The following is a 13,674-nucleotide window of genomic DNA, read 5'->3' as shown; positions in this document are numbered from 1 at the left end:
GCTCTGCTTCTCTTCTCCAAGCCCCATCGCCACCAAGCCCAGATGGGTGCTAGTTGTGAGGGGTCACTGAGGGGAGCAGCCCTCATCCTCCTGACTGTTGGCTCTGGTGGGGCTGACGGGGTGGGGGAGCGTTGCCAACAGGTCCCTGGTAGAGCCTGTAGGAGGGGGGTTGGGTGCAGACCCAGGAACCGGGCCGGGGGTGGGGGGAGGTCTGCTGGGCCAAAGCTGCCATGGCAGGAACGGGGAGGCAGAGGTGGGATTCCGGGCCCCTCGAGTTGAGGGGCCAGCCTCTCTGGGAAGGAGGCCGAACAGCTCTCTGATTCTCAGCACCCGAGTAGACAGGGTATGGCCCTGCACCAGAGTATTTGAGGCTTGTTGGTGTGGATTGCAGCATCAGGGATCTTGGCCGTTTGGTCAGGGAAAGGGGCACCGCAGGGGCTATTTGTCGTCAGTACCTCCTCTGGTGGACACATCAAAACAAATGGGTCAGTGCGAGCATGTTGACCGCTGCAGTGAAGTGCCACCCCCATCTTCCTTCCCCCGGGGACTGAGGCCCCCGTCCTTTGAGTGGAGGTGCCACTGAGGGGGCTTTGTTTGTCAGGGTTCAGGAGCTGTAAGGAGAGAAAAGGCAGATCCCGCTGCTTGGGAGTGAGCAGGGTGGCTAAATACAGCTGGCTGCTCTGCCCCTCCCCTCCCCTCCCCTCCCCCTCCACTCCAGGGCCCAGGCTGCCTGTGGCCTCGCAGGCACCACCTCCCCAGCCAGCTGCCTGCCTGCCGCCCAGCCTGTCCCGGCCTGGCCAGCCCTCACCTCCTCCTTCCCCTCCTCGGGCTCCTTCCCCTCCCCCAGGACCTCGTGCAGAGCCTCAGCAGAGTGAGCGGGGCCAGGCAGGCTGGGCTTCTGCTCCTTGGGGAGCGGCCGGCGGGGGGTGGGCAGTGGGCAGGCAGCCGGAGGGCCTGGTGCCAGGACAGAGCCTTCGGGGCAAGCGCAGGCTGGGGTCCGCGTGCAGAGTCTCGGGGTGAGTTGGGGTGCAGCCCTGCCCCTGGCATAGCCAGAGGGGCTTGAGGTGGGGGGTCAGGAGGAGGGCCGGGGGCTGCGGCAGATTCATGTCTGTATTTGGCAGTCGGATAGGAGCCAGCTCAGTGAGGCTGGGCCCCTGGCCAGTTGCAGGGGAGGGCATCAGGGCTCTGGGGACACCCCTCCCCCAAAGCAACGCTGGTGCCCCCTCCTCTTCCCTAGGCTGAGCCGCCCTTCTCTGTGGATGAGTCAAACTCTGCTTTCCCAGCGCCTGAGAGTTCTGGGGGCTCTGCTGTAGGGATGAGGCCAACAGGTGTCCCTGGGGTATCTGGGGCAGGAAGCTGAGAAGGGAGCGGGGGAAGGGCTGGCTGGACAGTGCCGCCTCATTGGCCCTGGCACTGAGGTCAGGATAGGGCTTGTCTGAGGTGTGTGTTCCTCTGCACAAGGCCCGGCTCACCCGAGAAACAGGTGTCCTGGTTGTGCCGCTCTGGGGTCCAGAGACATGAACCGCCTGCATTGGGAGCCTGCAGTTCTGTGCAGGGAATGTGGGTTCCCTGCTCCGGTGGAATTCCAAGTCTCCCACGGCCCCTCTGGTGCCTGAATCCTTTGCCCCAGGCTGTTCCCTATGGTTCCATCACTCAGGAGGGTCAGGGTCAGGGTTCGGAGAGTCTGTGGCAGAGCACGAGTCAGGGGCTCAGGGACAGGAATCTCCTGGGCAAGGTTACTCAGCGAGTGAGTAGGAACCCCGGGGAAGCAAAGTCAGGGCAGGGCTGGCCTGTGGGAGCTGCCTGAGCTCCTGGGTTCTGGGATATTGCAGACCTCATCAGGACCTTGACCCCAGGCTGTCCCATCCAGTTCTCTCTGTCTCCCTGCCCCCCTTTCTCCCCTGGCATCTCTACGCCACTACCTCTCCTGTGTCTCTCCTCCAGGCGGGTCCACATCCCCTTTCAGCAGCCCCATCACCTCTGACGAGGAGTACCTGAGCCCCCCAGAGGAGTTCCCGGAGCCCGGAGAGACCTGGCCCCGAGCCCCCACCATGAAGCTTAGTCCTGGCCAGAACCGCCGTTCCTCCGACACTGGCTCCAAGGCGCCCCCCACCTTCAAGGTCAGATCCCTGAGCCCAGCCCCCAGATTCCTGGGTGCCCCTATTCCTTTGTGTGGCCCCTTGGTCTTGGGGCCACGCCAGGCTCCAGCAAGGCCTGGAGCCTGGTCCCGTTAGCCCTTCTTATCTAGAGCCAGCCTTAGACTGGTGCGGAAGAGGCCTCTGTCCCAGATCCCCCTGCCCCTAGGAGCCAAAGCTGGGCCTTGTCTCACCTGACGCTTTGGGGTTCCCCTTCAGGTCTCACTTATGGACCAGTCAGTAAGAGAAGGCCAAGATGTCACCATGAGCATCCGTGTGCAGGGCGAGCCCAAGCCCGTGGTCTCCTGGTGAGTAGCAGTCACTGACCACCGTCTGCCAGCTTCCCCCACTCCAGGCTGGGCCCTGTGAAGCCTGGCTTTGGGTGGAGGGCAGTGGACCCTTTGTGGACTTCCCAGTGATCGGCCCTAGGGGGCCTCATCCCAGGTGCAGTGGTGCCACTGCCCGCAACGTGCTGTTGCCCCTTGCCTGGCGTTTGTCCTCATTCAGGGCTTCCCCTCTGGGGAGGGGTTTGGGTAACGCGTGGTCTCCTGTCTGTCTGCTTGGCATGACTATCCAGGAGTCATCTCACTCCTGAAGAAGCCTGTCCCCTGCCATTCCCACCTCAACACCCATCCTTTGACAATAGGGTGATTTTTGAGGCCTGTTCTGCGCGCAGCCCTGTGCTAGGCCCACACACGACAGTTTGTGTCCAGAGTTAAACTTGGGCCTCAGCTGCAGCGCTTCATCCCAGGTGCCATTTGATGACTCAGTTCACTTAGCTTTCTGTTGGTTTGGGTTCTGTTTTTTTGTTTTTAATTGATTATCTAGTCCCCAGTGTGATCTTTTAACATTCATAGTCCTTTTGGGAAGTGGGAAAGCTTTCTGTCCATTAAAATAAATAAAAACAAAACATGAAAGCTAAGAATTGTTAAGATCTGAATAGCTTTGGTGCTGCTCTAAGTGCAGTTAGGTTCCAAGAGGGGAGAGACCCAGGTGGGCAGAGGGGGCTGGAAGTTCCTGGAAGGGGTGGGATGGCAGAGTCAGGGTGAAAAACTAGCCCCGTAACCCAGGGGTGAGGGGTGCCCACAGTCAGCGGGATAGGTCTGAGGAGTGGACAAATGATGTGGAGGGAGGGGAGGCCTGCTTGGTTCTGCAGCCCCACTTCCCCACGCCTGCAGGTCAGGACCTTGGGCCCAGGGACTGAGTTCTAGCCCCTCTGACAGGCTGAGAAACCGTCAGCCCGTGCGCCCAGACCAGCGGCGCTTCGCCGAGGAGGCAGAGGGTGGGCTTTGCCAGCTTCGGATCCTGGCTGCTGAGCGGGGCGACGCCGGCTTCTACACTTGCAAGGCGGTTAACGAATATGGCGCTCGGCAGTGCGAGGCACGCCTGGAGGTCAGAGGTGAGTACCTCACACTCTCTACGAACCCCCTGCCCTGGACCCCGCCTTGTCCCTACCCAGTTGTCAACTTTGACACTAGCTTAGTTATAGCATGCCACAACTGAGAGGGCCTTCGAGGTCCCGAAGTTCAGCTGCTTATGCTGTAGAGTAAACTGAGGCCCAGAGAGGGTAGGTGATTTGCCCAAGGCCACACAGCAAATTGTTCAGTGCTCAGCTTCCTACACAGTACTGCCTTCCCTACACTCAATCACGCCTGCCCTGGTGCCAGCCAGAGAGACCCTGCTTCCTGTTGCCGGCCGTCCTCCTCCCACACTCTTCCAAGCCTTTGTCACCTTGCCCGTGCCAGGCGCCTTCCTCACACCCACTCCCCACTCATCTCTCGCCTCCTCTGTCCATCCCACGGCTATGCAGAAGATACTGTGGTTGGGGGTGGCAGTGGGGAGTGTCTGATAGTTGGACCCGTCCGGAGGGGCCCTTGGAGTGACTTGGGCATGGAGCATCGCAGGGCCCCGAGGGGTGTCAGGGTGAACAGAGCTGGGAACTGTGGAGAGGGCTGGGCCCCCGGACTCGGGGCATAACGGCGGGCGGCCTTCTGGGCGTCAGGGACGGCAGGCCCTGGCCAGGCTGCCCTCGGGGGTAATGGTTTTCCTCGTGAGGGCAGGCCGTCTGCCTCACATTCTACTCACCCTTACCTGTGGGCAGTTCAGGGCCAGGAACTCCTCGGTAGCTCCACACTCAGCCACCACCGCTCTCTTCCTGGCAGAGGCCAGCTCTGAGAAGACCCCCAGCCCCCTGTTGGAGCCTGGACGCTGAGAGTCATGTTCAGCTCCCTGGGCCCCCCAGCCTCAGTTCCCCTGCCCTGTGCCTCCGGCTCCTGCGGTTGCCACCTCCTCTGTCTCTGAACTCTTCAGCTCTCAGCCCCCCGAACCCAGCCCCACTCTCTGACCTGCTCCTTCCCCTCCAGGGTCTGGCTCTGCCTTGCTTCTCTGTGTTAACCCACATCTCGGTGCTTCTCTCTCTTTGGAATTCTTCCCACTATCCCCCAGGCTTTGGGGTGCCCCTGACGCCTAGGAATGCCTCTCCCTTGGTTGCCCAGGGCTTCTGCCCGCCCAGGAGCCCCGGAGACCTGGCTGACTGCCAGCCCTCACCCCAGGGCTGACCTTGGGGGAGCTGGAAGTGGCAGTGCCGCCCTGGCCGTTTTAGGGGGGCCCTAGCCAGGTCTGCGTGCGTGCCTGTGCTGCGTGGGTGTGCGTGCGCTGCACTAACCTGCCGCTTGCTGACTGAGGTTTTTGTCTGTACACAGGCGAGTGAGCTCAGGGGCCGCCTGCGCTCCCCCCGCTACCCTCCGAGCCGCGCCCCTGTCTCAGGCACCTCTCGGACCTCGCTGTGTTTCACTGCCTCCTGCCCACAGACCCTGCCGGCCCGGACCCTGTCCCAGCCTCCCCTCCCCTCCCCACCCACGCAGCATTCTGGGATAGCCCATGAGCCCCTGTGGACCCTTCCTCCCCCAGTGGACATATGGCTGGGCAGGCTGGGAGCCCCCCCCACGGACTGAGTGCCAGGAGGGGGCGGCCCTGAGGGGTATCAAGACCACCCCCCAGTCTGTCCCCGAAGGGGAGCACCCAACAAGTGCATGTGCTGCCGCTGCTACAGGCCCTGTCTGTCTTTCCGTTTGTCTGTCTGTGTGTCTGTGACAGTCAGGGAAGGATGCCTCCGAGCTGGTGTGGGGTGAGGCAGAGGGGGAGAGGACAGGGCATGGCATCCATAGGATGGAGGGGGCCAGAGGGGCAGGGGGCTGTGGACAGGGGGATCAGGGGGCACTGACCATTCCAGAAGAGGGGGACATGGGCACTGACCATTCCCGAAATGGGTTTCAAATGGCACAATACTTTTTATTTCACAAGAGACCAAAAGCCAGAGGCCCCTGGGCCTTGTGCTGATGAAGAGGCCTGGCTGAGTTCTGCCCCGGGGCAGGCTTAGGGCCCATCTGGGGCTCCCTTGTTCACGGCGAGGGCCAGGGATGCTCTGTCTAGGAGTGAGGGAGTTAACCAGGCTCGGCCTGCTGTAGCGGGTGTGGACGTGTTCAGAAATACCTGTTTCTTAGCTCAAATAAAGTCCAGTTTGTACCCAGCTGGTGTGCTGTGTTTTCTTTTTCCGCCGCCGTCTCTGCCCCTATGTGGCCCTCTCAGTTTTCATGCCTTTGATTCCCTCCCACTTCCCCTGAGTTCACCCTCTCTGTCCCGCGTGGGATTGCCATCCTGAAGCCAGGCCTGGGAGCTCCTTGCTGTCTTGGCCTGCTGGGTGGGTGGGCTTTCCCTGTCTCCAAAGGAACAAAATGCATCTCTCTCTCTGTGTCTGTCTGTCTCTCTGTTTGTGTGTGTGTCTCCCTTGCCCCGTGTTTCTCTGCTCCACTTGTGCCCCTTGTGGCTGCTTTCCCCCAGCACACCCTGAAAGCCGGTCCCTGGCCGTGCTGGCCCCCCTGCAGGACGTGGACGTGGGGGCCGGGGAGATGGCGCTGTTTGAGTGCCTGGTGGCAGGTCCTGCCGACGTGGAGGTAGACTGGCTGTGCCGAGGCCGCCTGCTGCAGCCCGCACTGCTCAAATGCAAGATGCATTTCGATGGCCGGAAATGCAAGCTGCTGCTCACCTCTGTGCATGAGGACGACAGTGGCGTCTACACCTGCAAGCTCAGCACGGCCAAAGGTAACTGCCCGCTTGGGCCAGAGGGCTGCCGCCGGCACCCAAGAGCTGGAGGGAGGGGAGTGGAGGTGAAGGACGGGCGCAGAATAAGATGCCCAGGAAGGGGAGCTCCATCTCCTGGGAGAAGAGCAGTGGGGTGGGAGATGGTGCTGTACACCTGCCTCCATAAATCAGCACTTGTTGTCGCAGCTGGCACACAACACGTTCTGTGTCAGTGTTCGCTGTGGTTCCTGTTAGGGAGCCAGCTGCTGAAGTGTGGTGACCACACCTGTGCTTGGGTTCCAGTTCTTGCCCTGCCACGTACCAGCCACGTGACTTCGGACAAGTCATTTCATCTCTCTGAGCTTTAGACTGTTCATCTGTAAAAAGGGATCCTAATACCTATCTCATAGGGGGATCGATAGGACGAATGAGATAATGTATGTAAAGAACAAAGCACGGCACCTGGCAAAGGGTGGCACCTAATAAATGTCAGCCATTATTATTATTAACGACATCTCTGACCTGGTCCTCGTCCTCATTTGAAGAGCTGAGATAACGCCTCATCTGGTTGTGGTGTTGAGCACCTAAGGTGACACTAGAGGGGCTTTGTAAGCAGGAAAGGATCAGGTCAGCGTAAGGGGCTCTTATTTCCCCCAGAAGATTCTGTGTGGGGTGGTAGAGTGGGGTACAGGGGCATTTGCTCTGGGTCTGGGGTGCGGGTGAGGGAGTGTGGGCATGACCCATGGACAGAGGAGAGTTCCAAGGGTAGGGGAGAGGGGTGTGGGGGAGGGAGTGGGCTCGGCTTCTAGACCCTTCTCCTAGAGCTGTGCTGAGATTCATCCTGGGTGGGCAGGATGAGGTGAGGGGGGAAGAGCCAGGCCAGGCCCTGGACTCCTGCCGTATCCCCAGCCACCGTGGCAGCCTGCCGCCCACCCTTGCTGACTGCCAGCCTCCTGAGATGGTCCGCTCTTTAGATCTTAACCGTTGCCTCACTCGGGTGCCCTGGGACCTCGCTGGGCTCTTCCCAGGCTCCAGGTTCTGGCCCAGCTCCTTTTTCCTGCCCAGCACGAGGTCAGGACCCACGGGTCGGGGTGCCTGGGGCTCTGTGGGCTTCCCTGCCCCAGCGCTGACCCCTCCTCACCAGATGAGCTGACCTGCAGCGCCCGGCTGACAGTGCGGCCCTCGCTGGCGCCCCTGTTCACGTGGCTGCTGGAGGATGTAGAGGTGCTGGAGGGACGCGCAGCCCGCTTCGACTGCAAGATCAGCGGCAGCCCGCCCCCCTCTGTTACCTGGACTCAGTTTGGTATGGCCCTCCGCCCTGCAGATGTTGGGGGACCCCCAGGGCCAGAGGGGAGGGCCCCTGGCTGAGGCAGCTCTGCATGCCCGCCCCTCCCTCCCAGGCCACCCTGTGGAGGAAAGCGAGAACTTGCGACTTCGGCAGGAAGGAGGTCTGCACTCGCTGCACATCGCCCACGTGGGCAGTGAGGACGAGGGGCTCTACGAGGTCAGTGCCACCAACGCCCACGGCCAGGCCCACTGCTCAGCCCAGCTCTACGTGGAGGAGCCTCGGACGGCTGCCACTGGCCCTAGGTACCGCCCGGGGCCCCCGGTGCTGCCAGGGCTGCCTCTGTGGGGCCCCGGCCCTGTGGTGGGAGGCGCGGCTCCGGGCCTCCGGGCAGTTGTGTGGTTCTTACAGCTCGAAGCTGGAGAAGATGCCGTCCATCCCTGAGGAGCCGGAGCAGGGCGAGCTGGAGCGGCTGTCCATGCCCGACTTCTTGCGGCCGCTGCAGGACCTGGACGTGGGACTGGCCAAGGAAGCCATGCTGGAGTGCCAGGTGACCGGCCTGCCCTACCCCACCATCAGCTGGTTCCACAATGGCCACCGCATCCAGAGCAGCGATGACCGGCGCATGACCCAGTGTAGGTGTCCGGGAAGGGACCCTGCGGGTGTCCCCTCCAGCACCATCTTTGCTTGCAGTGCCCGCTCCCCCTCCCCACCCTCGGGCCTTCCTTTCCTCACCTGGTCAGGGATGGGGCGTCTGGGAGAGGGGAGCCCAGAGAGGCTATGGAGTCACTGCCTCCTTCCTTGAGCCCACATGGCGCCCATCTGCTGGCTCACCACTCTGGGCCTCGGTGTGCTGTTAGCACTTACTGGACTGACAGTCCAGCCTGCTGCTGGCCGTGGGCAAGTTACAGAACCCCTTCAGGCCTCGGTTTCCTCATCTGTGGTAGGCTCGTTGGGAGAACTGAAACAGTTTATACACAGAAGCGCTTAGAGCAGGGCCTGGCAAATAGCGAGGGGCCGGTGAGTGTTAAATCTTAGTGTTACTGCTGTTACTGTTGCCACCGTCGTCATCCGTGTCGATAAAGTGATGCTGCACACGCCCCCCTTGAGGAATTCCAGTGAAAAGCCTGATGTGGGTCGCGTCTGGCATCAAAAGGATGCTTGGTCCAGGGTTGTTCAGTAGTAAATAAAGAAGATAGAGCAGGGAAAAATACTTTCTCACGGTGTATCTCAGTTCCATCCTTGAAGGAGTCTGAGTCTCGTGTGAGAAAGTCTACCTATGCCTCGTCAGACAGTGCCACCCCACGACCCGTGGCGGGCTCCTCTCATGGCTGCCGCGTGACAAAACTCCCCTCTCTTAAGCGCTTCCTGAGTGCCAGGCCCCGAGCGCTAAAGGCCTGACGTGATGATCTCACCCCCCTCACCACGGGCCTGTAAGGCAGGTACTATGACCCCTGTTTACAGATGGGGATAGTGAGGCTTACAGAGGGACGGGGGTTTACCCAAAGGGAGACAAATACCGTCTGACTTCCTAACCAGGATGTCCCCTGTCACCCGTGCCCCCCTCTCCCCTCCCATCTCCAGTGTCACCACTGCGGCTCTGCCCCTCCCCTTGGCCCCCTCTGCCACTGTCTTTGCTCAGCCCACAGGCTTCCTATCTCTCAATCTGCTCTGAGGCCCCCGGTGGGTGTCTTTCTCAGGATCTGAGCCGGCGCCTCTGCTCCTGTCTGTATCTGGGGTCAGTGGCAGCCCTGGGCTTCTCTTCCTTTATAAATAGTGTCAGCAGAGATGAATGAATGGGTGGGTGTTCCGTGCAGAGATAACCACTAAGAGAAGGGAGGGGTGTTTGGGGATGGCCCTGACGTCAAGGAAAGAGGACAGTGCAGATCTCTTCCCCTTCACGTCCCGTCAAGGATGGCCTCCTGACCATCATTCAGGAAGCACGGTGTAGGGAGAGGGCTCTGGAATCAGAGGGAACCAGGTTCAAGCCATGGCTTCATCATTTATTAGCCGTGTGACCTTGGGACAAGTTCGTTAATGTCTCTGACCTCACTGGTAAAATGAGGATACTTTTGCAGGGCTGCTGAAAGGATTATGGAGAAAAAATGTATGTCAAGTATCTGGCGTGGGCTGGGTACAATGCAAACAACTCTTACCGTAATTTATAATCTAATGTATTTGCACTTACTGCATGCAAGGCATCCAGTTCTGGGCCTGGCAGGACATACAAGCTCTGTCGTTAAGGAGCTTACAGGAGGCGTGATGTGGGCAGGAAAAGAGGAAGGACCACCCAAAGCACCGTGGGCTGGGCGCTGGAGGTCACGGGGAGGGAGTCAGAGGTGGAGGTGCAGAGGGGACCAGGGGTGTGGGGAGGAGTTCCCAGGGCTGACACTCACTTGAACTGCATCTTGAAGGAGAAAGAGGCCTTAGGTAAGAGGAGAGCTGTCTAGAAGGGAGGAATTTTGTGAGCAAAGGCCTGGAGAAAGAACTCATGTGGCTTGTTCAGGGACCTGATGGTGGGTCAGGGTCAGGACGTGTAGGAACAGCAGGAGGAGGCCAGACGGGAGTTTGGGCTGAGGGCTTTGGAGGCCACCTGGTTAGCAGTAGGTGCCATTAAGGTCCCCAGATCGAGAGATCACATGCGATGCTGCTGGTGGGGTGTGGGCCTCACGCGTGGAGGCTTTCATGGGCTCTGAGCTGGAGATGGGACCGGCAGTGGCTGTGAGGATGGAGAAGAGGGGGCTCTCCAGGGCAGGAACCCACAGAAAGTGAACTGGCGTGGGAGGAGGATGAGAAGTGGCTGGGCCTGTAGTGCTGGGGGGACGGGCAAGAGGAGCAGGGCTGCAGGTGTGCACTTGGTAGCCTGGGCCTAGAGTGTGCTGCATGACGGACACCCTTCTTGTGTCTGCCCCACCCTTCCCTTCCACCTGTAGCGGGTGGGAGTGAAGGGCCTGGCCTGGGGGGCATGGGCCCACCCTCCAAAGTACCCTCCTAGCTCAGACACAGTATCACTGTCCCACCCCGCCCACAGACCGGGATGTCCATCGCTTGGTGTTCCCTACTGTGGGACCTCAGCACGCTGGCGTCTACAAGAGCGTCATTGCCAACAAACTGGGCAAAGCGGCCTGCTATGCCCACCTCTACGTCACAGGTGAGGTGAGGCAGGTACCCTCCCGGTCAGCTGTGTGCACAGCCTAGCCTCTGGCCCACCCAGGGGCCTGGGTGAGGGCAGGGCCTCCACACCAGCTCCCTCCCCCTCGGTCCCCCGGGGAAGCCGGCTGGCCTTGCCTCTGCCCCCGTGGCTTTGCCCCCGGCCCCCAGCCCACGGCCTGGAGGCCTGGTGATCCTGCGGGGCCATTGAGCCCAAAAGGACCCAGCGGACGGTGGACCTGTCGCTTTCAGATGTGGTTCCAGGCCCCCCAGATGGCGCCCCACAGGTAGTGGCTGTGACCGGAAAGATGATCACACTTGCATGGAACGCCCCCAGGAGTCTCGACGTGGCCATCGGTGGGTCCCAGCCACACAGGGCTATGGGTGGGGGCGGGGCCCCTGAGGGCACCAGGAGAGGAGGGCAAGGCCCAGGGGGCCTACGGGTGCGGGCCTCCTCCCCACAGCGGACAGAGCCCTGGCTCTGGGTCAGGAGAGGAGAGAAAGGGGGGCTGCCACGTGCTCTTCTCTTCTCAGAGGGACTGGGTGCTTGGGTCGTGGTCCTGGGGAACGCCTCTCCTTCCCTGTGCACCATCCCCTACTGCTCTGCCTCAGTCTCCCTACCTCAGGTAGTATTAAGGCATCGGGACTAAGTCAAGGTCCCTCCATGCCTGTAACTAGATCCCATGCCCGACACCTCGTGGACTCAGCCTGGCCAGGCCTGTGGCTGGGCAGGAGCAGATAGGGGACGGGCAGAAGCGACAGGAGAAACTGAGGCAGGTCCTCAGAGCAGACTGATGATGAATCCCTGAGTCCCGAGCCAGCTGAACGGGGGCGGGGGGCACCCCAGCAAGGCCCGCCTCTAGCAGCTGCCTCCCCACCAGACCCGGACGCCCTGACCTACACTGTGCAGCACCAGGTGCTGGGCTCAGATCACTGGACAGCGCTGGTCACGGGCCTGCGGCAGCCTGGGTGGGCGGCCACCGGGCTGCGTAAGGGGGTCCAGCACGTCTTCCGGGTCCTCAGCACCACCATCAAGAGCAGCAGCAAGCCCTCGCCCCCCTCTGAGCCCGTGCAGCTGCTGGACCGCGGTGAGCCTGGTGTTCTGTGGGGCGGGGGCGAGAGCTGCCGGGCCAGGGAACTGGGTGTCCATGGAGGAGGCTCCAGGGCCGGTGTGGACGTGACAACTAGGGCGGGATTGGCGTGGCTGGGCGCGACCCCTACCTGTCAGAGTGCTTCCTTCTTACTCTTAAAAGGAGCACACGCAGTGGGCAAGGCTGAGGCTCTGGTGTCCAGTCCCAGCTCTGCTCCTTGTTTCTGGCTGAGTTCCCTAGACAAGTCGCTAAACCTCTCTGAACCTCGGCTTCCTCGTCTGTAAAAATGGAGCTCGCGTGGCGATTGGGAGGGTTCAAGGAGCAGTGGGTGCTGAGGATCTGGTGTCAAGCCCAGCATAGAGCCAGCCCTTCTGCTCCCAGGCCCGCCCCTGGAGGAGGCGCCCGCCGTGCTGGACAAGCCAGACGTCGTGTGCGTGGTGGAGGGACAGCCTGCCAGTGTCACCGTCACCTTGAACCACGTGGAGGCCCAGGTCGTCTGGAGGAGGTGGGGCCCACCTGGCATGCCCTACTCCTCACGTGAGGCAGTCCCGCTCCAGCTGGCCAGGCCGACCTCCCTGGGGCTGGATCTTGGGTGACCTCCCTGTGCTGTGTCCCTTAGCTGCCGAGGGGCCCTCCTAGAGGCCCGGGCGGGTGTGTATGAGCTGAGCCAGCCAGATGATGACCAGTACTGTCTTCGGATCTGCCGGGTGGGCCGCCGGGACGTGGGGGCCCTCACTTGCACTGCTCACAACCGCCATGGCACACAGGCCTGCTCGGTCACACTGGAGCTGGCAGGTAGGTGACAGCCGCCTCCTTCCCTCTCCTCCCTCTGAGGCCCAAGCCCTCTCCTCACAGCCCCAGGTGAACACACCCACCTGCCAATCCTAGGTCTCCCCTCTCAGGCCTGTCCATCTAATGGCCATAATAATAGCAGTACTAGTAACCATAGCAGTACTAATAAGATACTTATTGAGCACCTAGTATGTGCCAGGCTCAGTGCTAAGTACATTACGTGTATCACCTCATTTAATATTTACATCAACCCTGTGAGATGGAGTCAGTTATTATCGCTATTTTACAGATGGGGAAACTGAGGCCCAGAGAGTGTACTAAGTAACAGGCCCAAGGTCACACAACCTAAGTCAGGAGCTGGGATTCAAGCCTGGATGCCCTACCCCAAAGCCAGACAGTGTTCTTAGATCTTGTGTTAAACACAACGGGAAATAGTACTTCAAATGAAACAAACTGGGAGGAGGTGGGAGACCAAGTCAATTTAGAAAAGAAAAAGGCCCAAGTGAAGCATCTTATCCCCAGACTCCCAGCTCTGGGGATCCTGGCTGCTGCCTTTTCACAGAAGCCTGTTTGACAAGGCCTTCCAACCTTTGCAGTGAGGACCCTTTTTATAATTTCTCCTTTCGAGATGTAGTCTCTCAGACTGTAACATGCATGAAGTAGTAATTGTCTTGTTTTCCGGTTTGTTAATTATCTCTAGACATATGTAACTGCCACTCCGAATGTCAGATCAGCGTGAGCTAAACAGTGTTACCTGCTGAGTAGATAAGATTCCAACCAACTGCAAAGAAAGTGTCATTTTAGTTAGCACAGGCCATCTCATCATGGGGTAAATGTACACATTCTAGTGCTTTAAAAAAAGTTGTTGAAGTTCACTTGAAGCCTTCTGATCCTTTGACCTTCATAGACTGACCTCTGTCACTGCCCCCATCCCCACTCCCAGCAGACCAGGGACCAGATTCCTAGAGGGCAGAGCAGGCAGCCTTAAAGTAGGAGAGCGGTGGCAGTAGGGTGTGTGAGGAGGAGACACGGGGACGCTACCGGCCCCGCGGTAGATGGGGTACTGGTTTCCCTTTTATGTGTCTTCCCCCTTTGCCCAGCTTCCCCCCACCTCATCCCGGCACTTCCTACTCAACCGCCA

General features: G+C 60.3%; 1 protein-coding gene across 9 annotated transcripts in view; it reads left to right on the top strand.

The window, feature by feature from the left end:
* The window catches only part of SPEG (striated muscle enriched protein kinase), a 49,158-nt gene that overhangs the window by 16,975 nt on the left and 18,509 nt on the right, over positions 1-13,674 (top strand). For 6 of the 9 annotated variants that reach the window (XM_032636784.1, XM_032636781.1, XM_032636787.1 and 3 more), the window contains 12 exons: positions 1,945-2,120; positions 2,355-2,443; positions 3,314-3,534; positions 5,976-6,236; positions 7,360-7,518; positions 7,616-7,805; positions 7,912-8,135; positions 10,532-10,651; positions 10,903-11,007; positions 11,532-11,738; positions 12,123-12,246; positions 12,361-12,536. In XM_032636784.1, the coding sequence (XP_032492675.1) occupies positions 1,945-2,120; positions 2,355-2,443; positions 3,314-3,534; positions 5,976-6,236; positions 7,360-7,518; positions 7,616-7,805; positions 7,912-8,135; positions 10,532-10,651; positions 10,903-11,007; positions 11,532-11,738; positions 12,123-12,246; positions 12,361-12,536 (2,052 nt within the window). Of the gene's footprint in view, positions 1-863; positions 1,017-1,944; positions 2,121-2,354; positions 2,444-3,313; positions 3,535-4,837; positions 5,664-5,975; positions 6,237-7,359; positions 7,519-7,615; positions 7,806-7,911; positions 8,136-10,531; positions 10,652-10,902; positions 11,008-11,531; positions 11,739-12,122; positions 12,247-12,360; positions 12,537-13,674 lie in introns of those variants that run through there. The other 3 variants (XM_032636783.1, XM_032636789.1, XM_032636788.1) reach the window with 3 other exon arrangements.

The sequence above is a fragment of the Phocoena sinus genome, chromosome 7, assembly GCF_008692025.1.
Source record: "Phocoena sinus isolate mPhoSin1 chromosome 7, mPhoSin1.pri, whole genome shotgun sequence".
In the NCBI taxonomy this organism is placed as follows: Eukaryota; Metazoa; Chordata; class Mammalia; order Artiodactyla; family Phocoenidae; genus Phocoena; species Phocoena sinus.
The sequence above is the reverse complement of the archived record's forward strand: the minus strand, read 5'-3'. Positions and strand labels throughout refer to the sequence as shown.